This window comes from Saccostrea cucullata, unplaced genomic scaffold (assembly GCF_032062105.1).
Source record: "Saccostrea cucullata isolate Sc308-1 unplaced genomic scaffold, CSIRO_AGI_Scuc_v1 ctg1280, whole genome shotgun sequence".
Taxonomy (NCBI): domain Eukaryota; kingdom Metazoa; phylum Mollusca; class Bivalvia; order Ostreida; family Ostreidae; genus Saccostrea; species Saccostrea cuccullata.
Genome location: NW_026920452.1, coordinates 73,674 through 100,692, shown reverse-complemented (window position 1 = coordinate 100,692; position 27,019 = coordinate 73,674). Strand labels below are relative to the sequence as shown.

General features: G+C 36.3%; 1 protein-coding gene and 1 long non-coding RNA gene across 3 annotated transcripts; both read right to left on the bottom strand.

Annotated features, from left to right (window-relative positions):
* Positions 1-617: 617 nt before the first annotated feature.
* On the bottom strand, positions 618-27,011 carry LOC134249137 (poly [ADP-ribose] polymerase tankyrase-1-like). Of its 2 annotated transcripts, XR_009988223.1 has the most exons (27): positions 26,791-27,011; positions 24,219-24,443; positions 20,838-20,933; positions 19,477-19,589; positions 18,529-18,623; positions 18,345-18,411; positions 17,904-18,206; positions 17,635-17,726; positions 17,454-17,532; positions 17,164-17,335; positions 16,917-16,996; positions 16,450-16,601; positions 16,261-16,327; positions 16,029-16,127; positions 15,818-15,911; positions 15,599-15,724; positions 15,303-15,412; positions 15,068-15,190; positions 4,716-4,781; positions 4,155-4,590; positions 3,928-4,019; positions 3,213-3,281; positions 2,925-3,108; positions 2,607-2,715; positions 2,197-2,353; positions 818-1,926; positions 618-781 (listed from the first exon to the last, which is right to left on the bottom strand). XR_009988223.1 is itself a non-coding variant. In XM_062731491.1 (26 exons), the coding sequence occupies exons 1-26, from the start codon at positions 26,984-26,986 to the stop codon at positions 1,840-1,842; spliced, it is 3,489 nt and encodes a 1,162-aa protein (XP_062587475.1). In that variant the 5' UTR covers positions 26,987-27,011; the 3' UTR covers positions 618-1,839. The 2 variants fall into 2 exon arrangements, 1 of the variants encoding a protein (XP_062587475.1); XM_062731491.1 differs by having other exon boundaries at positions 618-1,926.
* Positions 10,080-13,721, bottom strand: LOC134249109 (uncharacterized). Its single transcript, XR_009988219.1, has 3 exons — positions 13,447-13,721; positions 12,689-12,943; positions 10,080-10,266 (listed from the first exon to the last, which is right to left on the bottom strand). It is a non-coding gene; the product is annotated as an uncharacterized LOC134249109 (long non-coding RNA).
* Positions 27,012-27,019: the final 8 nt, after the last annotated feature.

Here is a 27,019-nt window from a genome sequence, read left to right as displayed (position 1 = left end):
AATACTCCACCAAAAGAATTTACAAAATGTTGATTATTGTCCAATAATTTGCACCTTGAATTTTACATTGAAGTCTATGGGCAGCACATGTTTTTATCAGATATTGCAAAAAGAAATTTGAATTTTAAACAAATCTCTTGGTGAAAATATGCATAAACTCCCTCTATGAAATAAAATAAATTATTTACTGCAGAAATTTTGAGAAATCAAAAATTTTCTTCTATTCATCAAGGGCAGATAACTCTTCAAAAACTTAATATGCAAAATGACTCTCCTTACATGTTATCAGTGTTGTGAATTTGGTTCATTTCACCTTTCTGGTTATCTAGGAAATAATGCATTTTTAACTAGTTTAAAGTTATTTAAAATCGTTCAAAATTCCTGCATTATACCTTGAATACCTTTAACAATATCTCGAATATCATGGAAAATCACTTATTCTTTTTCAGTATTTTACCCTGGACACCTCAAATCCTCAAGTATCTCATTTTTTTCTTGGTCCCTTTGAGTTTGACTGTAGCTACATGCTTACAAAATCCATATTGATCTGACATTTCTTATTCCTAACTTGCATTTGTAAAAATTACAATACTGTATACCAACAAATGTAAACAATACAACTTTTCTGCATGGCTTTATTTGGACATGTAGTTCTGAAATAATACAGAGTACAGAACATAGAGATACCTGACAGACAACATACACAGCAATATTCACAAGACTTATCTACAAATCTACAGGTATTATATACAATGCAGGTAAGAATAATTTAGAGTATGACCTGTCTTACTGCAGGAAGAATAATTAATGGTATGACCTGTCTCATCACATAAAACAGGGGGATGTTGTCCTTCATAGTCCAAATGAGATTCCTGTTTAATTTACATAAAAGTAGAACTTTGAATAATAAAATAATAAAAAATATCCTTTTAGAAAATTTCTATGGGACTTAAATAATTTAAAATCTAATATAATAAAAATTATAAAACACTCTGGTTCAAAAATTACACTTGTGATCAAATTAATAAAACGTATCAAATATGTATAAATAAAAAAACAATTTATACCTTTTCAATATGTTGTTATTCCATCAATGAAGCACCAATGCACCTAAACCTAAGATTTCTTTATTATTATGTAAAGAGAAATTTCTTAACACCCCCTTTTAACATTTTTAAAAAAAATATTTCAATTTTCCAAAATGCCTTGGTGCTAAATGGTGTAAGTACACTCTCATTTTTGATTTTTAGATGTTCTTACTAAATGAATGATTTTAACTACTGCATGTTTGCATAGTTCAATAACAATCTTATGGCACTCACAAATACTTGGTTTGAGAAAAACAAATACGAAATCTTACCTAGAACATTTCTAGCATACCAGTTTTAGAACTCGACTTTTATATAATATACTTGTTCACAACCAGGCAAGATTTGACATAAAACTTAAGAAATTTTCCTATTCATGGATTAAATATTAACACGTGTAACATACACACACAAAACAATTTTACCCTGACTAAACAAGCTTTGTGTCAAGGTATCCTCAGATCGTGTATAACATAATTTTGCAACACAGTTATTGGATTCTGTTTATAATTAACACACACTTCCACTGTCCCCCACAGCGACGGAGGAATTCCATGTGAAAAGTCCGTTACAACAAGCTATCAGCTCTTGCAACCCACGAGGAATCACTCTTACAGATGTCTTATAATACTGTCTCTATCAGTATTGACATAACTGGCCACGGCAGCTGAAGGGGAAGATATGTGTTCCAATTCTTGAGCTGTCAATCATAAAGTGATTGACAGGTAAGTGGTCAGCGTGGACTCTGTGATTAGGATTTCTTGGGTGTGGGAGCCGCAGACGTGTCCGGTGTCTCATGCTTACAGATCTGAAATGTTACCAGGTATTCTGGGTAGGCCTGCAAAAATAAAGTTAAAATGAATACAAGGAAAAACATTTTTTAATGTAAATGTGTATTGACTCAAATATGTATCTACATATCTTCTCACTAAAGGCGCTGGGATAAGAAATCCAACTTTTAAGATAAATCTTTGATACAAAGCATTATGCTCCAATCCAAAAAAACTTCATAGATCATTCCAGCAAAATTCATAATTACTTTCATCAGAAATAAGTAAAAAAAAAAAGAATTATGTCTATTTTAAGACTGAGGATTCCTGAAACCTACCTGTTCGCCTCTGTACACAACATATTCTGGGAACATGAGTCCCCCACTGCTGGGTCGCCCAATGATGGAGTGGTGCCCGGGTGGGGCGTGGGCCATTTTTATTGCACTAAACTGTAAGAAGGACTTGCCCAGTGTTACTCGACATAGGATCAGCTGTCTGTAAATAAAGGCAACAAATTTAGGAAATGGCCATCTTTAGTTGGGACAAAGACACTTACACATTCATGAGATACACTTTTATTTTAATATCAAAGTTTGACATATCAATCCTTTCTTACAAAACTGGAAAATAAATACTTTTCATAATTCTATGCTCTAATTATCATTTCTTTTTTTTTAACTGGAATTCAAATTTTAAAAGCTTTAATATTTTTGCCAAGTTTTTCAGTGATGCAAATAAAGCCCTGTACCTGTGGCATATGTAACAGGATCTGTCTTTGTGGGCGGGACATCCTGTTCCTCCCCCTATCCCATACACATACTGGTTACTCTTAGAGGAGTTCTCCGCAAAATAAATACCTGCAAATACATTGTACGTGTACAATCAAAACTAACATGTATTACTGAAAACATAAAAAACATGATCTACTTCTAATTTGTCTAAATTGTTTATAAATATTTTTTTCTACTAAAAATCATTTATGATACAGTAAAAACTTTTTATGCAGACACCTATTAATTAAAATTTCTGACAGATTTCACTGTATTTTTCCTATATTTACGCTTACCAGCTCCAAACATTCCCCCGATGTAAGCATGCCTCTCGTCAAAGCCTTTATGTACAATGGCGTTTATAAACGGTGAACCATGAAACAGTAGCCGCTCGTTGTCATGTCCGTGATTCTCCTCGGCCACTTCTTTCCGCCGATGGCAGTATTTACCCCATAATCGCTTGTTGCTGATTTTTTGTATCTAAAATAGAAACCATTGGCATTAAGAGTAATTTCATGATAATGAATAAATGAGCACTTACTAAATAGCTTTCAGTTTAGCCATTTCTTTTAACAAAAACTTACCTTAGATATATTATATTTGTTGAAAACACCTCCAACATTGTCTTTATGTTCTCGAAGAGTGCTTTGCATCTGAAATAATAAACTCTAAACTTAAAACCAAATCTTGGCAATGTTTTCTCAAATTTCTTTTTTCAATACAAAATACAGGGAGAAAATACAAGCCTTTATATATTTTTAAGGAATTTTTTTTTTAATCTCCTTAAGGTCAAGATCTAGTAAATAACTTGAGACTAATGTTTTGGTGCTAGATCCATTATGATGTCATAATCAATTTCAACTTTCTTTTTCCCGTACTTTACAGCTTTAGCAGAATTATGTAGAAAATAGGGTATTTTCATGTCATTCAATTTGAAATCATATGAAAAGTTAACCGGATACCTATATTAAATTTGATATTGATTTAAAGAAGAGGCCATGAACATACTAATTACCGTTTTCTGAGAGACTGTAGGCAATCTGGATACATTTCCTTTGCCGAATACGAAAAAAACTCCCATATTCATGACTGGTTTTCTTAATTTTTCATTGAAAATGACAGTTTAAATTACAGTTTTTCATTTTGTTTACCTTCAAATTATGCCCCGAAACACCTTATTTGACCAAGCTAAAGTTGTAAAGCATCAATAAAGGAATTTATTTCTTAAGTTTGATAAATCTGTAGGCACCTTTCATTTACTAGATCTTGACCTTAACATGAAAACAATAGAAAGCTTACCTGTTCATCTACAGAAATATACTCGGGGTCATCTGGACCCAGGTCAACTAGCACTGTTCCCTGCGTTGGCACTGCAGGTAATGAAGATGAAGCTAAAATTGTCAAGAAAAAAGAAAACATTACATTTTCATCAAATAAGCATATCATTTAAAAGTTTAACTTAGTTGTCATATTGTTTTTAGTACAGGTAATTCTAAGATACGACAACATTAAATCATAAATTTTACCTTTACTAGCAGCTAATTTTTCAATCCCTTTAAGAATCTTATGTCGATGTCCATAAGCATTAATTCCCACTTCCTTTAACTCATCATGTCCCATTTCCACAAGAATGTCCATTGTGATTTGTTCTTTTTCGAACACACATACAAGTTGTTCAAGTCCCACACTGTTCAGGAATGCCGACACACTAATACTCTCAATGCTGCGCTCCCCTTCCGCCATGGTACGCTCCATGTTACACCCGTCACCCAGTGACATTGAGGCGCCAGCCGAGGTGCCCGAGGCCCCCGCAGCCACCCCGAGGTCCGAGGCATTGAATGTCAGACTGTTGTTAGAGCTGGCATCACTAGTGTTGCCCAGGTTTATACTGGATTTGGTGAGAGAGGGGGGCTGAACAGCCGGGGGCATGGCATCTTGTAGTAAAGCATGGACATCATCCGCCTGTAAAACAATAACGTTTTTGTTTTAGATTTCTGATATAGACAAATCATACTTTATTTTTGAAACACAGTCCAGTGTAAGTAAAATGCAGGAAATTTCAAAAATATAACAAGTGAAATACTCACAGTCGCTAAGTCTAATGGTGTATGACCTTCCTGGTTTTTCAAGGTTGGGTCAGCCCCATGGGCAAGCTACAATAAAATTTTGACTGTGTCATCAATTTATTTTCATCTTCAGTTGATCAAAATTTGTTATATGAATCTATAATGCTATGTATAGGAGCAATAGGAATAGCATTTCTATAAATATTTACCTTTTTTTTTTTTTAATTTCAACATCAATATACTTTGTAATACAGTGGATTCCATTTAATCAGATAGTGGTTAAACGAATATTTCGGCTAATCTGATACAATATCAGAGCACAAAACCATTTCTTATATATTTATTAATAATTTCATCTGATATTCTGATAGGAAAATATCGGATTTTCGTTTTATCTGATACAAAAATTTCGCCTATCATAGTGATTTTCATAATAATTGTTTCGTTCACACCTCTACCTTCTGTATGTAAATCCTTTGTTTACACAAGTGTTACAGATTTTCCCCTTACCCAAAACAACCCACAAAATTGGATCACCCCAATTTATGCCCTGAATATTTAATGTATATGTCGTAATTTTATTTGTAGTTATCATGGGAATATCACCAATCATCATATGTTATTACTGTATGCTTTATAATTCATCGTATATGTTTATTAGACAAATATTGTTTGATTGTATAGTACAAACCCGAATTTCCTCCATTGATTTCTACTTCTACCAGTACGTGGCCTCCGTCAATCTGTTGACTATTATGCCACCAGGTGTGCGCATGATTAAAAGAAAAAAAATAAAATGTAACAATTGTGAAAGTCTATTTACAATTGAATTTTAAAAAATAATTTTTTTTTTTTTTTTTTTTTTTGCTGGTGACCTATCGACGGAGGCGAGCCTTGAAGCAGTCAAGGCTCGGTGCCATCACGATAGAGGTGGGTAGGGCATTCCACTCCTGGATGGTACGTGGGTAGAATGACTCCTTCCTCACTGAAGTTCTGCAAGATGGTAGCTGAAATGCCAGTATATTGTTGTTTCTGGTTGTTCTGTCCTGAGTTCTTAGTTTCTGGCTGGTGTCAATCTGGACTTCATTGTTGGCGAGTTTATACATGGCACTGAGACAGGCTATCCTTCGTCTCTCTTCTAGTGATGGCCATTCCAGTTGGTTTAGCATCTCGGTTACAGACGAGGTGTTGTGGTATCTATTGTGGACATACCGAGCTGCTCTGCGCTGAATCATTTCGATTTTGTTGATATCTGTCTTTAGATAAGGATTCCAGGCGGCACTGGCATACTCCACACTTGGTCTAACTAGTGATTTGTATGCTTTCTCTTTGATGTTACTGTTACTTATATTGATGTTTCTTTTGAGGAATCCAATGGTTCTGTTCGCTTTAGCTGTGATATTATTTATGTGTTCAGTCCACTTCAGATCTGACGAGATGGTAACGCCTAGATATTTTGCAGAGGGGATATGCTCCAGTTGGTGTCCATGTAAGATATAGTTCTTCTTGATGACTCTACGATTCCTGGTGATGCTTAGCACGTTACATTTTTCTGGGTGGAACTTCATGAGCCACTTATTTTCCCACACTGCTAGTTGGTTTAGGTCTACCTGCAGCTTCTCTGCATCTGCATCTGATGTGATGGTCATGTATGCTACGGTATCATCAGCGAAGAGTCGTACCGTTGATAGAAGGCCCTCTGGCATGTCGTTTATGTAAAATAGAAAGAGACTGGGTCCAAGGACCGAGCCTTGGGGAACACCCGAGTCTACAGACACCTCTTCAGATGATTCGCCCTCCACGACCACCCTTTGCCTGCGGTTGGTAAGGAAGCTTTGAATCCACTGATTGGTCTTTCCTTTTATTCCATAATGGTGGAGTTTGTGGATTAGGAGACTATGGCTCACTTTGTCGAATGCTTTGGAAAAGTCCATAATAAGGCAGTCTGTCTGTTTGCCTTTGTCAATATTGATAGTGATGTCATCGATGAACTCAATAAGTTGGGTTTCACATGAAAGACCACGTCGGAATCCATGCTGGAGTGGATATATGATCTTGTTGAAATCGGCGTGGTTCATGATGTGGCTAGTGACGATGTGTTCCATGATCTTACTGGAGATGCATGTTAATGACACTGGCCTGTAGTTCACCGCCTCGTATTTCTTTCCTTTTTTGTATATAGGGCAGATGTTGGCTGATTTCCATACAGCTGGTATCTCTCCAGTTTGATAAGAATGGTTAAAAATCAAGGTAAGGATTGGGGCCACATCATCTGCCAGTTCTTTGAGAATCCTTGGTGTTATATTGTCTGGTCCCGGAGCTTTGGTTACATTCAGCCCCTTAAGTAACTTGTAGACTCCATTTACTGTTATGTTTAGGTCTTCAATCTCAGGATATCCACCCTTCATGCTGCATCGCTTAGAAAACTCTTCAGCTGTGATATCCACTTTTTCCGAGAAAGCTTCTTTGAACTGTTCATTTAGTATATTTGCTTTGTCTACTGAGTCCTGGTGAAGAAGGCCGCCCTTTTTCAAAGGTGGTATGCTATTCCCATCTGATTTCCTATGTTTGACGAAAGTCCAGAAACGTTTGTTGCTGTCTTGATTTGCATCATCTGGTCCTGATGTTACAATGTTTTCTACATACTTCCAGTATGAGCGTCTGATTTCCTGCTGTGTTTTCCGTTTTAATTCCTTATAGGTGTTCGCATCCTTTGTATTTCCCGATTTTTTCTTTTTCTTGTAGCATGCATTCCTTTTCTTTATCAATCTGCGGACATCTCGTGTAATCCAAGGCTTACTATCCTTAGTTCTGGCTAGCTTTGTTGGAATATGTGCTTTGATACTTTCTTCGAGGGAGTGATGGAAATGATTCCATAGGCTATTGGTCGAAACTGCTTTGTCCCTCATGGAGTTGATGTCAGTTAGTGCTTCTTTCATGTCTTTCCTGATATCATTCCAGTTTGCCTTTCTGTACAATGGTATTAAACGAGGTCGTTGTTTTATTCTAGTTGGTATGACGTCTACCTCTACAAACACTACATCATGATCTGAGATACCGGGCATGGTCTCCACCCTGTTGACAATGGATGGATAGTTGGTTACCACTAAGTCAAGTGTGTTTGCCCCTCTTGTTGGATTAACGACCATCTGCGATAGTCCTAGGTCGTCAAGAGTCTCTAAGAATTTATTGTGTATCCTCATGTACTGTGTTCCACTTTTGGTGTTTTTTGTTTCCCAATTTATTCCAGGAAGATTGAAGTCCCCTGCTGATATAATTATAGCATTATTTACCCTGCAAGCTCTTTCCATACTTTTATAATAACTTAGGAAGCCTTCTTCATTACTTGTTTTTGGATTGTAGAAACTGGATAAGTAGATTGTACGATGACCGACCAGATTTAGTTTGCACCACACGATTTCACACTCTGTCTCGAATTCAGGCACTGACGAGGTGAGAAGATCATTTTTCACTGCTATGATTACCCCTCCTCCACCCAAGTTTCTGTCTTTGCGATAGGTAGTGAAGCCTGTCGGTAGGAACTGTGAATCCTTAACAGAGTGGTCAATCCATGTTTCTGTTCCGAATATTACATCGGGATTTGTGCTTTCAATGAGATTAAGTAATTCACCTTGTTTTGTTTTAACTGACTGAAAATTGACATTCAAGAGTCTTAGATTTTTCTTACACTTTCCTTTTCTATGATTATCACTGTCTCTTTCTGGGGTAGAGGTGTGTAGTGGGCGCATGGGTGAATCGCTGCCCGGGCTGTCTGGTAACTCTCCTAGAATACTGAAGTTGTTGCTAGTACTAAAAGCCATCGAAAAACAAAAAGTTGAGAAATTAGGACATCCACACATAATGCAGTCCCAGGCTAAGGCTGAGTCATTCACGTGACGTTGGTACGATCCTGATGTCATTGACTGGCATGCCCTGTGGTACCATTGGTTGCATGTGTCACAGACTATACCATGCTGGCTCCAGTCAACTGTTTGGTCGCATGTTCCACATGCATGATGATGGGTGCCCTCACTGACATTATAAGTACCTGTGGGACCTGGATTTAGTGCGATATCATTTGAAAGTAGTAATAAAATAAGCGAAATGTGATGCATACTAAGATCTTTTACCGTCTGCTGAACGTTTTTCTTTGGCTTCGATGCTTTGAGGAAGAACGTGAACCATTCCTGATGCCATTGTTGTTTTATAACCTCTGATGTATGTCTATTTAGGTTAGCAGATTCGTCTGACATCAAAATAAAAAACGCCACCAAGGAAACAATCATAACTATTCTACTTGCGAAGTTGGTCATTGTTGTTTACAGTTCGAATTTCCTCTGCAACTGATATGTGTAGCGTCTATGTCCAGATAATCGCAAGGATTTTTTAGGAATCACATAAGTATACAAAATACTTAATTCATGCACCATACCCACCAAACCATATTTACAAATAGTTGAAATTTACAGAAAAATAAGGATATTTGTACAAATTTCTCTGCTGCTGTGAATTTTCCCTCTATATTTTCGCGCATGCGCACACCTTTTACTGATTAATCCTATCGTAATAACAAATGACCGTCTGGCATTGTTATTCGACTCATGTAACTCAAAATACGCTTGGCATCATCTCCAAAGTAATTCCCAACCAATAATTCATCCTTTTCCAGCGTTTGTAATACTTTTCAGAGCCTTGTTTACTTGGTGCAAAGTTGTTGACAAATGTCGCGCGAATAATGGCGGCACCGCACGTTATTCGCGCGTGGAGTATTTCGCACCTACCAACCAAAAGGTATATAATAAACGATTCGAGAGACAAACGCCAGTAGTGCTTGCGCTGCTCAACCAGGCATATGGTGCCTTCAGTGCCCATCGGACTGGTACTCTACCCATAGGTACATTTTGTACCATTGGTTTGGGTAGGCTGATGCCATTACAAACCCAGTGATTTTGGGTCCCCATCCCTTTCCTGGGTAAATTCACCATTTTATGGGTAAAACACCTCTTTTTGGGGTAAAATGCCCATTTTGTGAATAAAACCCCCATTTTCCCCAGTTTTTGCCACTTTTCGTTGATTTTGGCCATATTTTAGTAAAATCCTGACTTTTTAGCTGTTTTAACTGTTTTTATTGATTTTTAATAAATTTATAGAAATTTGACCATCTTTTCTTATTATTGGGTAAATTTCAGAAATAAGAGACCCACATATAATTTCTGTAACAGGGTAAACCATAGAGTGGTAAGAGAATACAAAGTATTCCAAAACCACCACTATACCCAGAAACGTTACAACTGGTGTCAGAAGTGGGATATTCTCTTATCTTATTTTTGTTTACCCATAATAAAAAAAAAAAAATACAGAAAAACCCATTATTTTTATTTAGGTACAATTTTATTAATTCGATATATTTTATTGAAATTGTCCATTTTTTTGTACAACATGGAATTTGAAGAAAGTTTTGAAGTAACTTGTAGGTCCCGGTCATCTTCACCCAACAATTTGGAGAATGATAGGATGGCCACACCCGTTTCCAATCCTCCTTCTCCATCAAAGGCATCAGATATTGCCCAACCTGTGAATGAAAAGCAATTAGATGCTATCATGTCTATCATGCAAAATGTAAACCAACAATTGTTGGGAATGACAAATGAGTACCAAAGGTTGAGAGAGCATGTTGATAATTTGGAAAAAGAGATTAAGAGTCCTATGCAAGATAGGGGAGACAATCATCACTTTCCAAATTTTATACCCAGACCCATTCACCCAGTCAAGTCTTATGATGATTGTCATCCCCGCATTTATTCAAACCCAGTGTATGGTCAAAGGGAATATAACCCCAGTACAAACTTGGGTACCCGTTATTCCCCTTTACCTGAAATCAACAGGAATGAAAACAGAATGCCTTCCTCATTTATGCCCAAAACCCATGTAACAATAAAACCTCAAACATTTGATGGTTCAGAGGACTTTGACGAGTACCTCGCCCAATTTGAAATTTTAGTTGACTTGCATGGGTGGGACTATAAAACAAAATCTCTGTACCTTGCCAGTAGTCTGACGGGTGGTGCCCGGGCTCTACTGAGCGAATTAAATGAAAATCAAAGAAGAGATTTTAACTCCCTTGTAAAAACCCTAAACAGGAGATATGGCTCCTTTGAGAGATCAGAAATGTACCGTGCCCAACTCAAAACCAAAACCAGAGGTACAAATGAATCATTACCCGAATTGGCCCAATCTATTAAAAAATTGACCCGTCAAGCATACCCAACAGCTGACCCAACCATTATAAGCGTTCTGGCACTCGATCAATTTATTGATGCCCTACCAGACCCAGATATGCGATTAAGGTTGAGGGAAGCTAAACCAAAAGACATAAACGAAGCAGAAATTTTGGCCATTCGATTAGAAACTTATAGATTGGCAGATGCCCAGAGAAATAAAACTGTCAATGTCATTCATGACACTGACCCTATTTCATCATTAAAGCAAGATAATCAAAACTTGCGGGATGACATAAAATCCCTTACCCAAGAAATTAGAGCCCTTATAAGAAATGGTCCAAGGCCAACCCGTAATTTTGGGCAAACCCCCTATGAAAATTATTACAATATGGGCTCATATGAAAACCCAGTCAGACCTGAATACGAAGGGCATAGACCCACAAATTATGAACCAAGACCCCAGGGTCCATCCTACCAAGGAAATTCAAACAAAGGGAGCAAATACCCCAAAAACCCAAAACAAAATCCTTTCCGACCTCAAGAACAGGGAAACTACCCAGAGTCGAATTCGGGGGTCGGAAGTCGACAGGTTCAAGGGGCAGGCCCCAACACTTGCCATTAAATATGGCTCAACCTCTCTCACTAAAGCCCAAACCCAATATTGAAAATAAAACAGATGAGAAATCTGATAATGAAATCTCTGGTTGTAATACACCTACCCCCAAAGAAATTTTAGTGAGAGATATAAAGGGGGGAAATGATGGAATTTATGTTATTGGAAAAATTGGAAATAAAGAGACAAATATACTAGTAGATACGGGTGCTAGTATGACTATTGTCAGTACCCAATTCTTTGAAAGTATAGATACTGAGGAAAAGCCCCAAATTACCCCAGTATCTATCAAACTTACATCTGCAAGTGGTGATGCAATCCCGGTTAAGGGAGAATGCTTAATCAAAATATCACTTGAAAATGTTCAAGTTACCCATAAAGTACTTGTGGCTGATATACAAAACCCATGCATATTGGGATTAGATTTTATGACCAAGAATTCATGTGAACTTTTTGTAAAACAGATGAAACTAAAGGTACAGGGTCTAGACATTCCCTGCTTTAGTACATCTTGTGTAAAAGTTGTGTCTTGTGGCAAGATAAGTCTTGCCGAGGATATCGGAAATCCTCCCCATTGTGAATATATTGCTTCTGAAAAGGTAGATAAACCTTTGAATAAGGATGAGTTTGAAATAATAGAACCTATCCCCAGTTTTGTTGAGAAAAATGATTTGTTGAATCCCAAAACCCCTGTAACTGTAGACAGAGAAGTCACAGTTTGTCACATGAATTTGAAAGGTGAAAGTAGCAATTTTTATGAAAATACCAAAAATGCCACAGTCAAATGTGTTGACAAAGTACTAGATAAATGGGAAGACCTAAACAATACCCTAACTCTTGATGCTCCTAGCCCAGAGCTCAAAACCCAATTTCTAGACCACTTGCCATGTTCTAATATTGAGAAACTACCCAAAGAAATTGCAAATGAATCAAAACAAGAGTTTCATTTGAAAGAAAATTGTCATGTAGCTTATGACAAACTCAAAAGAGCCCTCACAAGTTCCCCGGCCATGTCCTACCCTGACCATGAAGGATTATCTATCCCTGATACTGATAACTCTAATAGTGTGTTAGACACTATACCCTCTCCAGGACAAAGTGATGTAGAAAAATCAACTGTACCATACCAATCACCTAGGCGGGCCATCCCTGGTTCATACCTTAGCTTGATGAATTCTTCCAGGTCGAGTGATGTAATTCCGGATATGTATCCTGACCATTTTCCGATAATGCTGAATTCGCAGTAAGTTGACGTGGGCTGGACTTTTTGGATATTTCAAAGGAATGTATTAAGTAACTGTGTTAACTGTATAGAAAATGTGAATATTTGTGAAATCAGAACACTGGTGGTATGCAGATTTGTGATTCGTCCTTGTCGTGACTTTTCAATTTCAGTAGATCCAGGAAGTGATGAACTGTGATAAATAAAAACATTGTTTTATATATTTTGGTAAAAGTCAAGTATTGATTATCGATGAATTGTTATTCATATCATTGTTATTTATGCCTATGATTATAACTTGTTGACCACATTGTATTTATTGATAGTGATATGTGTATATGTATTCTTGTGGCCCATGATTATGTTTATTGCAAACGTTACTCATTGACTATGTTTTTCTAACATGGCGATATTCCCATGAAAACAAGTCACCAAAATGAGTTATGATAAAACGATCCAACATTCGGGACGAATGTTTTCATGGAAGGGGGGCTGTGTTACGGATTTTCCCCTTACCCAAAACAACCCACGAGATTGGATCACCCAATTTATGCCCTGAATATTAAATGTATATGTCGTAATTTTATTTGTAGATATCATGGGAATATCACCAATCATCATATGTTATTACTGTATGCTTTATAATTCATCGTATATGTTTATTAGACAAATATTGTTTGATTGTATAGTACAAACCCGAATTTCCTCCATTGATTAATCCTATCGTAATAACAAATGACCGTCTGGCATTGTTATTCGACTCATGTAACTCAAAATACGCTTGGCATCATCTCCAAAGTAATTCCCAACCAATAATTCATCCTTTTCCAGCGTTTGTAATACTTTTCAGAGCCTTGTTTACTTGGTGCAAAGTTGTTGACAAATGTCGCGCGAATAATGGCGGCACCGCACGTTATTCGCGCGTGGAGTATTTCGCACCTACCAACCAAAAGGTATATAATAAACGATTCGAGAGACAAACGCCAGTAGTGCTTGCGCTGCTCAACCAGGCATATGGTGCCTTCAGTGCCCATCGGACTGGTACTCTACCCATAGGTACATTTTGTACCATTGGTTTGGGTAGGCTGATGCCATTACAAACCCAGTGATTTTGGGTCCCCATCCCTTTCCTGGGTAAATTCACCATTTTATGGGTAAAACACCTCTTTTTGGGGTAAAATGCCCATTTTGTGAATAAAACCCCCATTTTCCCCAGTTTTTGCCACTTTTCGTTGATTTTGGCCATATTTTAGTAAAATCCTGACTTTTTAGCTGTTTTAACTGTTTTTATTGATTTTTAATAAATTTATAGAAATTTGACCATCTTTTCTTATTATTGGGTAAATTTCAGAAATAAGAGACCCACATATAATTTCTGTAACAGGGTAAACCATAGAGTGGTAAGAGAATACAAAGTATTCCAAAACCACCACTATACCCAGAAACGTTACACAAGTTTGACACTTCCAGACACGATAATGAGGGGATTAGTCACGGCTGAACGCCTGCACCTTACCTGTGTTAACAGTGGGTACACTAGATCGATATGTTTTGATAACAATGGTGATGACCGGCTTGGGTGTTAATTTAGATCATTGATAATTGGCTTGTGTGCAATTTTGTTTGGTGTGAAGTTTTAATTATTGAACTGTTCAGTTTGAGTATGACACTTCGCTTGGACATTAAATTAAAATTATCAGAATTAGACTGTCTATTAAATGGTAGCGCTTGGTCATTTAGTTGAATATGTTCACTTTTAAGTGCAATTTTAAGAATTAAAACACATGCACTCCGTATAAATATACGTCTGAAAATTAAATCCATCAATGAAAGTGACATAACATACAAGTAAAGATGAAACAATAAACTTTTTTTATTTATTAATCAGCAATCCGGAAAAAAATGGTTTACGTAATATAGTCATGTATTCAATCAACTTCCGTTTTTCCAAAATGGATGCCGTCAACGATTGGGATGAATGTAAACAGGTGCCTGGTGCTAACAAGATTTATAGAGATGGAAATAAGTTTTATACTTCAATTAAAAACAAATTATTTATACAAAATCTCATTGAACTTGTTATTATTAATTAAGTGAAATAATTCATTTCCTGACTTGGTACATTCATCGAACGAAAACGAAAGTACAGGTACGTAATACAACCTTGTTGAATTAGAAATTGTTACTTGTGAACTGTAGATCTGCTGTTTGTACGGAAATATTGCAATCGGCTATTCCAATATTCGGCTATACGGATAAAATTATTCTGACAACCTGACTATCCGTTTAAACGGAACCCACTGTACATGTATCTTACCAGTAACGAACAGAGTTGAGTCCTCCCCTTCTGAGCTGCTTCATGTAAGGGTGTAAAGCCCCACCTATCTACTGCATTGACACAGGTGTTGAATTTAATTAGAAGGGCTGCAATATCCACATGCTGGAAGGGGAAAAAAAGTCAACTGTTACAAATGTACCCCCATACAATGTTCATGTTTTAAAAATATATTTTTCTTCAATGGCATTTAAAAATCAATAAATTCCAAGCCTACCCCATATGATGAAGCATTGTGGAGTGGAATAAGTCCCCCTTTGTCTTGTGCATTGACATCAGCACCATTCTCTAGCAGGAACTCTGCAACCTCTACATTGTTATATCCAGCTGCAAAATCAAATATTGAAAGAGTTCATACTATGATGTACTAAGGATAAATGAATAGCGACAATTTTTAAAAAAAAAACTTTTCACAGGAAATTTCTAATATCTTTTAAGCAATCCTTATAGCACTGAAATCTAATTCTGACAACAAAGAAAAAAACAAAATTTATTTCAAAATTAATAAGCTACCTGCTAAGTGCAGTGGGGTGGAATTCCTGCCCTGTGTGTCCCGACAGTTAATGTTTTCCTGTGATGCTAACTTTTGAACCCGAGCCAGATTTCCCTTCTTTGCAGCCTCTAACAGTGCAGCATCCCCTAGAAAAGAAAACAATGTATCAATTTTATTATCAGTGCTTTCACAAGAAACTACTTCTGAAAACCTGTCTATGGATTAGATTTTTTTTGTACCTCTAAGCAGGTCTGCCACATCCTGATCCCCCTCTTTGACTAGATCTAATGGAGTATTTCCATCTCTATTCTTCTTGTTTGGGTCAGCACCATGCTATTAAAGGAAATGCAATCATAAAATTAAGAAATGATAAAATTTAAGGGTAAAGTATGATGGAGAAAAAAATATTCATGAGACTCCAGAGACTCACAATCAGCTACATATACTTACTTTTAACAATAATTTACATATTTCGAATTTTCCTTTGGCAGCTGCTTCATGTAATGGAGTAAATTTCCAAAGATCAGCAACATTTACACAAGCACCATGCTGAAAAAAAGAAGAAAACACATTACATATTTGAACACTCAGATTTTTAATGAAACTCACACTGTTCCAAAGACTTTATGTGTAACCATTTGTAAATGTCAAAATAATCGGGATTCAGTTTGAGATTCCCTACCTTTATTAAGAGTTCTGTAACTTCAAAATGACCATAACTGCAGGCATTATGAAGTGGCACTAGTCCCCTGAGAGAAAAAAAAAAAAGAAATATATTTTAATAAACTGAAACTTCTACATCTTGTGGGTCAAACTTATTCAGATACTTCAGAATTTTCAGGACATTTTGTGTGTGTGATGAAATACTCACCCCTTGTCCTTGGCGTGAACATCAGCTCCGTGCTGTAACAGATACTCCACCACCACCACTCGGTTGTACCCAGCAGCGAAGTGGAGGGGGGTAGAGTGACGACCGTCCAGATCACGACAGTTCACCGAGTGGGGATTTTGGGATATCAGCTTCTACAATATCACAAAACAAACACATGAAAACTGATATTTGTATCAAAGAATCACTTGATTTTGGTACTTTAACTAAAGATGGTATATAATGACCACAGTGTGAAAATGGAATCAAATATCCAAATGGCAATTCAGCAAACTGTGCATGATTTCGTACTATCATATATTACACATAAATTATCATCAGTTCAATTCTTGACTCTCAGAGATATCATTTAGATACTAATTCATTAGTTAAATATATAATCCCTCTGCCGCATACAGTATTTACAAGTCTGTGGGTGGATCTATAATCAATGTGTGGGGTGGACTTACTTTGACTACTTCCATGTCTCCTGCTTTAGCTGCCTCTAACAGCTGAATGTCAACATCTGTACCTCCCACTGGGGGGTCCTCTGTAAAAGATCAAAGCTTCCAAATTAACATAATGATTCTATGTCCACTTTACTTACTTAACATTAATAATTTGTCCATCATTACTAGAATATTCAGAAGATAAATTTAACTCATCAAAAACACATAACAGCTACAAAGACATGTAAAATATTAAGCATTGTTTTACCTTTGAGCATTTTCTGGATGTTTTCGGTGGCTAGCTGAGCTGCCGTGTAGCCTTGTAATGAGACAATGGAGGCGTCTACGGAGTAGGACATCAGAAGGCGACACGCCTGCATGTTTCCCTGCTGAGCTACTCTGTGTAGGGCAGTCTGTCCCAGACCATCCAAGGCATTCACCTGACAAAAACAAACTCTAATGCTCAAAGACAACTTACAGTTATAAAATCATAACAAAGACTAATCAAAGTTTATTTGTGGTAGAATTTCTGGCAATAAATGTATTATATAATTTTACCTTTGCACCATGTTTTAGCAGCACATCCATCACATCATAGTGGGCTTTGTCAGCAGCTATATGGAGTGCTGTCACATATCTACAAACAAATCAAGTAACAAGTTCAGAAAGATTATTTTTTTTTTTACAAATATTTTTATACTCATATTTTATTCAATGCATGTAAAGAAAGACAACTTACTCTTTGTTTTTATCATTCAAGTTAGCTCCCTTTCTGATCAGAGCTTCCACCACTTGTTTTCTCTTTGGGAAAGGAGAGGCTGCTGCACAGTGCTGTAAAATGTAAATAAAGAAGTTTTTACTTTTGCTTCCAAAGTTAATCAACCCTACGCATTAAATTTTTTTTTCAAGAAGCTTTAAATTCAAGAAGAGAATATTGTATGAGGCAATAACTACAAAAGCTGTGTCTGTATTGTAGAAAGATCATAATAATGCAATAATTACACCTACCAGTGCAGTATCCCCAGAGTAGGGATGCTTGAAGTTGACGACTTCTAGATATTTTTTGACTCGCGCCACATCAGCCTGTCGACACCCTTCTAGGAGTGAATGACCTTTGAACTCCTGTTGAAGTCTTTCCTGCAGCTCTCTAGTGGGGGCCACATCTATAGCACTTTTAGAATGACAGTTTACGAGGGTAGGATCAGCACCATGAGCCATCAGCAGAGAACAGACCTCCACTCGCGACTTAGAAGCAGCTTCATGTAAAGGGGTAAACTGCCAGAGATCCATAGCATTTACAGTGGCTCCAGCCTGCAAAAATTCAATAATATAAAGAGATACAGATTTAACATGTAACTTTGATAATTTTAACCAATTCACAAAATTTATGCAAGATTTAGCTAACTTTCACCTGTGTTAACAATAGCTTATATCTAATTTATTACATACCTTAAGCAACATTTCAGTAACTTCGAAATGTCCATATGAACAAGCATTATGAAGTGGAACCAGTCCCCTGAAAAAAAGAACATACAATTCAATTAAAAGAAAGAAATGAACAAGCTATGAAATCTTTTCAGAAGATTAAAATATTCATTTGCCCACTTTTCAGTAAATCTGTGAAGAGTTATACCCCTTATCTTTGGCGTGGACATCAGCTCCATGTTGTAGCAGCAGTTGTACAATTCGAGTTCTGTTGTATCCAGCAGCTAGGTGAAGTGGAGTCGACTGACAAAAGAAATACATGAATCTCAGTAACATTCATTTGAAAGGGCATAGATAAAGCTTACAATTCAAATTTAATTTTAAAAGGAGACTTTCTTCCATAACATTTCTATATGTTAAAAAAATATTTCTAAATGTTAAAATTTTTCTATTCTTCTATTTATTCCATAAAATGTTGCTATTTCACACTTGGATATTTCCATTGTTATTTCCATGTACTTCCCCATGAAACTGACAGTCGAAACAAAATCTTCCTTAATCAAGTGTACAAAAAATTATGTAATAGCAAAGAAAGATTTGAATAGATAAGAAGTGTAAAATACAGTAATTTTCACCCCAGTATGCTATTAGATATCAAGTGTGCAATGTATATCTCAGCCCTAGCTTTTTCCTATAAGTATTTAAAACAATTATCTTTTTGTTTTATTTGATGGACAGTTGACATTTGTCAGTTTGAGTGACTTTGTAGACAGATGTCTGATGTTTACAAATTGCTACCTGTCAAACACAGCCCCACTTTGATCCCTATCTTGTCACCCAGAGTCAAAGACAGACATGAGAGCTACAGCTCAACAAAGTCAACACCGGTTACTCAATACAGGCTTAACAACAGAAGGGGGCGACATTTACCTAAACATGTATTAATTGACAGTTTGGACACGCCACTGTTGTCAATTTCATTTGTTTGTTTACCTCAGTTGATGGTCAAGTAAATTTAAACAGGCTAGATTACCTGTAAATTTACCTGAGGTTGATAAACTTGCTATCAATATCAAAAGGAAAAGAAACACTACGTAATTGTCTTTATAATGGAATGGTGGAGAGTTGGGGGTGGGGTGGGGGTGTTAGACCTTACCTTGCGTCCATCACTAGCATGACAGTTCACGTTGAGGGGGGTCAGCAGGGACATAAGCTTATCCTCATTTCCACTGCGGGCTGCTTCCAGAAGCTCATCTTTCTTGTACTCCCCTGTAAAGAAAATTTTAAAAGTTATAGATGATTGAAATATCTACGTCAAAAGAACAATGAATGCATAATAAAGGATATTCTACCTTATTGATATCATGATATTCAAAATTAATTTTCTTGAAAATTGAAAAGAAAAATTGCTTTGACTTTCTCAATGGAAACTTATATTTCATCCAAAATCAAGAATTAATGTTCATTGTTCATTTAACTCTGACCCCTCATTCTTGTCTTAAATTCTTCAAATCAAAATGAGAGTCATACTGTCTTCATAACAACAGGTGGAATTTGGAATTCTAAGTCTTAAAAAGACTTTGCTTGATTGATTGTGTTAATATAATTAATTTTTTTCTGTGTGTGTACTATATCTATTCAGATGTCTCTCTCTCATAAATCTGACCACTCTCTTGATTGACAGGAGCTATAAACCTTGTCTGTGGGTGTGACACTAGGAGACCAGGGGCCATCCTTACACCCAGGTGTGATGATAACATCACAATGACCCTCACCTCCTGCCAGGTGTGGCCTAAAGGCCCCACTGGACATTGGTCAAGAGCTGACATTGTCAATTGGTCAATTAAGGGAAATCACCAAGTAATCTTTGACCATTTATATCTGTGCACACTGACAGGACCAGAGTGGCTGTAGAGTAAATGGGGTGTCACTTCCTGTGGTGGGACAATAAATGGTGATTTGTTGCCATTATAAATAAAAAAAAAAAGTTTCCTGTGTCTATTGAATGGGACATCTGTTTTTTAAGTGGCCATAAAATGAAATCTAAATGAGCTTCTGATTAATTGATAAATCTTCTTCCTCATTGATTTTTTTACATTAATTTTGGTGGAAATCAATTATCATAAACATTTACTTATTAAAATTTAATTGCAACAGGCATACATGAATTATCAAAAATATCATCTTTACTTTTCTGACTTCAAAGATCATAGAGAATGAATGAATTTTTACATGTATTAATTTTTCTGCATTCTAATTTGGAAATGACTGCATGATCCAAACACCTTCACTTTTTCTCACCACAAGAGCATTGATATGTCATTGATTATGTATGGCATCTGACATTAATTTAATTGTTAGATTTATACAAATCATAATATGCATGTTAGCAATCTATGAAATATTCCCATAAAAATATAACTGGAAGCTGAATAAAATTCTGGATATATCCACAGACAATAAATCAATGCATGTCCTAGTTATATCCAACTGAACATATTCATCCTCTGTACTCACCAGTGAGGACAGCTTTCGCCGAGGGGTCAGCCAGGTCCAGAGCCGTCTTTCCATCTGTGTTTCGGATGTTGGGGTCAGCACAGTGTTGCAGTAGAACTGTGGAAGCAACAGTACAGTTAGCATTGACAGGGTGGATACAGGAAATCTCCGATAGACTTATATCCAGGATACTGCCCTGGGTATCCGGGCGCTCCTTCAGTTTCGTTCTAGGCATTGTTTTCTTTTAAAATTCACATATCACATAATAATGAGACTGACACAGTTTTTCAGAGATAACTTGTCCAAATTGTCCAGTCACCAGATTCTGTGTAAATCCCCTAGTCAGACACTTAAAATGGAAATGACACCACTCAATCCACTAATCCATATACATGATGTCTAATCCACCATTAATTCTTACATAAAACCAGGCACACCATTAAAATTCTTCTAAACATTCATAATAAAATGGGTTATAAAAAAATCCTTGGAAAAAATATATCCCTTACAATACATATAAAACTTCCTATTGATTAAGATTTCTATCACTGATCACAAACTAAAGTCTAGGGCAGCAGATGTGTAAATGAGCCAGGTCCAGTAGTCTCAGGGGGCAAAGTCATGTGATTTCTCCTGAGGATTGTAAAACTACTCAAGACCTCATAAAAACCTCTATTGTTTACATTACATGATGTTGTGTAAAAAGTAGTACACACACCAACAATTAGCCAGGAAAAAACAACTCAGCTGCCATGTGCCATTTAAAGCCTCAGGGTCCCCTCAGAAAAAAAAGATCCCTACTACCTGGTCACACTTGACTGAACACAACAGGTAACAACTTACCTGGACACAGAGCTTGACACCTCCACCTATACCCCAGGTAACTACCTAATCATAAATCAGGGTTACACATAAAACAGTGACAAACAGCTTGTATACTTGCATCATCCCTTCATAAACATCAAATTATAAATTTTTACCTCTTTATTGTTTTTCTTGCCTTTTTTATCTACGAAAAACTGATCATGTATTTTTCACATGTTTATGCGATAAATCTAATATAGCACCAATAACCAGGAAATCACTTCTCTGACCCCCCTCCCCCTTCTGATTTACAGGGAGATACATGTGTGGTTCATTAAGGAGGGAGGAGATAAACATGTGTACTCAACAATTGAAAGCTGAGTATGTGCTTCCTCATTAGACAGGCTGGTCTGACAGATATGTACCATAAATCTCCTTACATGATGATAACAATATACCCCTCATTTCCCATCAGTCACAGAGAAAACACTCAATAAGCTGACTTAATGGATCAATTAAATAAATATTTACTCATGTAATTGTATTCTGATTTACCTAGGTACTTAATCAAGATTTTAAGCAATGAATTATTGTACATAGTCACTTGATCTTTTTCCACATTCATGCTTGTAAAAACCATGTTATGCATTAGGACAATGAATTTGGTGTTTCACCATTAACTCTTGATCTTGAATAAAAGCTTGACTAAAGGTCTAAAAAATAATGCGACAATACGCAATCAGAACAAACAAAAACAATACCCTATACAGCCTATGGTCTTAAAATAAATCAAGGAAAAAAATTGTCTGTTTTACCAATTCCTCCATCATACTGTTGTAGATTAATTTTCAAAATCTCAGAATTATGCCAAAGCAAAAGATCCTAGATTCTTATCATTTTTTTTTTTTTTTGGGGGGGGGGGGGGGTCCTACTACCTGTACTTAGAGGGGTTGTCCCTAAGACCTGAAATAGCAGACGGCATTAAAAAGTAGAAGGGTCTCTTTTGTTCTTCCCTAACTGAGAATTGAGGGGGAATTCTAGAATAACCTTAGCCGCCTACGGCCTTATATCATTGTAGGTGGGGAAATTACAGCCCCCCCCCCCCCCCCCCCCCCGGTCCTAAGAAAACCTTCAGGCCTGATTATATTACATTATAGTAAAGTTATCTTGTCAGCTGAAAATTCATGGAATTTAAAATGAAAGTTGACTGATAATTTGAATACCTATACCAATCAAAATCAAGACAGAGAACTGTTAAGAAATATTTGTAAAAATAAAAAATTAACTTTTAGTAAGACTTTAAAATTTTATATGCAAGGGAATTTTGATTGGAAAAATTCAATGACATTTTCTTGCTATAGCTATAGTTAGGATTTAGTTAAACAGTGTTTTACAACCATACCATTCAATCTCTGTACCTGTTTTCATTTTCTATCGATTTTTTCTACAAACCTTTGGAATTTTGTAATTTACAATGAAATTTAGCAGCAAAATAAAATATGTTCCCAAAAGAAAAGTCACCCAAAAAACAATCATCTTAAGCCTTCAATTTCCAATTACATGTAATAACATCACTTTAAATCATGTTCTATTGATACATCCTACACCTTTCTCCTTAATTGAATTCAGATATTATATACATGTACTTCATTAATGAAACATTATCAACTGTCATTCACTAACCTCAAATTGATATATACACTGGCCAGGGCTCTCACACCACTTTTTGGGACTGGGGCCGGGGCCGTTCAAATTGGGAAAATTGTCATTTTGGGAATAACCAAAATTCAAAAAACATCAATTTAACTCTGGTTTTGAATAAACAGTTAAACAGCCATGGGTACAATTTCCAAAGTACATGCTTTGTCATAACATCACTTTAAGTGTTGATATTGCGGTTATATGTCTTTCTATTGATACATCCCTCGACACATGGACTACTTTGCTCCATATACATTGCCAAGACGTTATGTTTCTAGGATATAATGTTTAAATGAAATTTCTATTTTTGAAACCAAAATGATGTTTTTTGTCATACATGACAAGATAACAATAGTTAGTACACATTTTTGTAAAAACAATAACCTGGTTCCCCGAACCAGTTTGCGAATGCATTTGGCGCGAACTAATAAAAAGTAGTACAGTTTCACTTTCATTTGCAAGTGTGTTTTGTTTGGATTTTTTTTTTTTTGTGATTAAGTTTCATGGACTTTTATTTTTTAATTAATATTTTGCTATGGAAATTGGGAAATTTACACCTTTCTTTTGGGAGAAAAGGTACCTTTTTTGCACTGATCTGAACAATGAGATATACTAATAAAATTGACTCCTTCTGAAGATAATTAATTAATTAAAAAATGCTGTTGCTGCTGTCAATTTAATAAGCTGACAGTGCTGAAGTGGGCGAGACCCTATTTACCGGTAGACATTTTCAGTTCATTCAAATGTCATTTTCTTACTTCATTATTACATAATTTCAACAAAGGCCATGAATTATTTTGGTCCACAATATAATGAATGTTCATAATTTCAACAAGGCCATGAATGATTTTTGTTCATAATATAATGAATGTTGACTAAGTTCTCTATTCTACTTACCAATACAGACATCAATTTTCCCCTTGATGGCGGCCTCGTGAAGCGGTGTGTAATTCCAGTTGTCCCTGGCGTTAGCGTCCGCCCCACTCCTCAGGAGTAGCTGGACCACCTCAGCGTGCCCGAACGAGCAGGCGTTGTGGAGGGGGATCAGCCCCCCGTCATCTTTAGCATGGACACTGGCCCCACACTCCAGTAAATGTTCTACCACATCCTTCCTCCCAAAACCTGTATTAAAGGGGCAAGGAATTAACATGATTAAATGATCAACTATCCAACATGATTTAATTGTGAAAAAAATAATAAAATTGTCAACATTTAGTTACTGGTTATTCACAAATTAAAATTTCTCTGGCGGTTACACAATCATATTTATTAAAGAAGTGTACAGTACCACAAATGTTCCAGCATTCCTTTCCTATCTAAATTTACACAAGTCTGCAGATTTTGGCACTTTACCATGTGATCATTTTTTTTTTTGAGATATATTAAGTGATGATTAATTTACCATGTTAGTCAAAAGCACTTTCTTAATTACCTGTTGATCATTATCATAATTTACATCCAAATTTAAAGTAACAGAAGCTTAATTTCAGCAACTTTGTGGAATGAAACATGTCCTGTAAATGCTTTGTTCATTTTGAAAAAAAAAGTATGAAAAGTGCAATGTACATGTAAAATTACTTTTAATCTAATACAAAACATGCAAAGCATTGAAGAAGTTTTGTATTCTGATAAGACTTATAAAAATGTCTGCTGACAAGTAAAAGTAAACAAGCTGTATTTGGATTTAGTAGTTAGTGCCTTGGAAATTAGTATCAAACCCCGTAGATTGGTTGGTTGGTTGGTTGGGGACAAAACTTGGAAAAATAAAAATGATCTAGAATGCTGCTTTTATGAAAATACTTTGTCTTTAAGCTTTTTTCCTGCAAATACTGATTGTATCTAATTCATGTGTGCAATATGAGAAAATTTTAAACTTCTTAGAAAATGGAAGGATTTATTTTGTCAAATTGAATGGAATGAATGAGACCAAGGGAGATTTTGTCCACCTCACTCCTCAATCCAGATAAATTAATGGCATGGCTGTTATTTGGCATATGATATGTAGTCCGAAATATCTGATGTTTTCCAGGCTTTTTGACAATTTTGACATTTTACGTGCCAGGAAAACGTCAGAACCGGCGCCATTACGAAAACTGGAAATTTCGCCAACTGGAGTTGATTTTCGATACTTGCGAACCAAACTTAATGCAGAAATCAGAATTTATCAATAGCACAATGCCTCTATTACTCACCAATATCGATGAAAAGATAATCTCATTCCACATTTCGTTACAGGACAGAAGATTTTAAAATGCACGAAATAAAGACAATCTTGACAGTCTGATACAGGCTGTATATTTCAAAAGTGAACCATATAAAAAGCAATATTGGTAAACAATAAAAGCATTGTACTATTGATATCTTGTGAGTTTGACATTTAATTTGGTTTACATGTATAAAAAATCAAGCACTATGCAGAATGCCTTCTCCAGTCGGAGGCAAGTCAAAAAATGAAATTTTGCAGTTTACGTAATGGCGCTGGTTCAGACGTTTTCCTGGCACATAAAAAATCAAAATAATGAAAAAGCCTGGAAAACGTCAGATACTTCAGACTAAATGACAAGTCAAACTCAAGATTTCCAAAACTGTTTTATTTGTTATAGCGAGCGCAGCGAGCGTCGCGAAGCGACGCTCGCGAAGAGGCTCAATAGACTAACGTGTAAGAACAGAGGAAATTCGGATTGAAATCTGTACATAGGCCTACGTCAGCCAAATTTCTCTGTGCAACATTCCCAGAATTCCTGCACTACCCAATGTCCTTTGCGCGAATATTGCCGAATAAATAAATAAATAATAACGTAAAGCATATATCAGACTTTCAGTTTGTAGAAATCTTTCAAAGAAACAAGAAATAACTCGGCAATGTTTTTCGACAAAAATCCCCCTGAATGCACTAGTTCTATAGTTTCAAACAGACGCTCGGCTGTCACACATATATCTCCGACGAGCTTTGTGACGTCGTATGACGTCACAGCTAGTCGAGATATCTCGTGCGGCTTGACGTTCGAAGTGGCTGATCTCAAGTGTTTTTGATGGTACAACTGCGCTCGCCCCAACGGTCACACCGTAAAACATATTATTTTTTCCAAGATATTTTGAAAAAAAACAAGGGGGAGGGGGAACCCTTTGCTTGATATGATCAACCCTTTGCTTGATATGATTGAGCTTCCCATGTACTGACAACTGAATAACGCTTTTCAACAACAGCATCAAATCTATGAAACTTTTAACAGGTTTAGCTCTTGGGTAGGCTTATAAAGTATAATCGTTTTTGAATGATTTTGCACGTGTGTCTACATCAAACGAAAACATAAAGTCGATTGTTATCCAGCTATTACAGGACAATGATTCATCCCTCACTACAATATAAAAGCTGGTTTTCCAGTAAAATTATAATAACTTAAGACCATTTCTCCGCTTTATAAAGAAATCTAAACCAAAACAAAGTGATATTTGACGTCATCCATACCAGCTGCAAAATGAAGAGGCGATGACTTTCTTCCAGCAGTATCCTTGGCGTTGACGTTATGATGATTCACTAGTTTCTTTACTTTGTTTAGATCTCCATTTCTACAAGCTTCGAACAGATCCCTGCCAGGGTCATTGCTATGAGAAGGAGACGACGACTCGTTTTGAAGCAACGATCGTCTAGTCGCCATTTTCATTCATCTCCTCACGCAAGATATCGGTCAAAAACG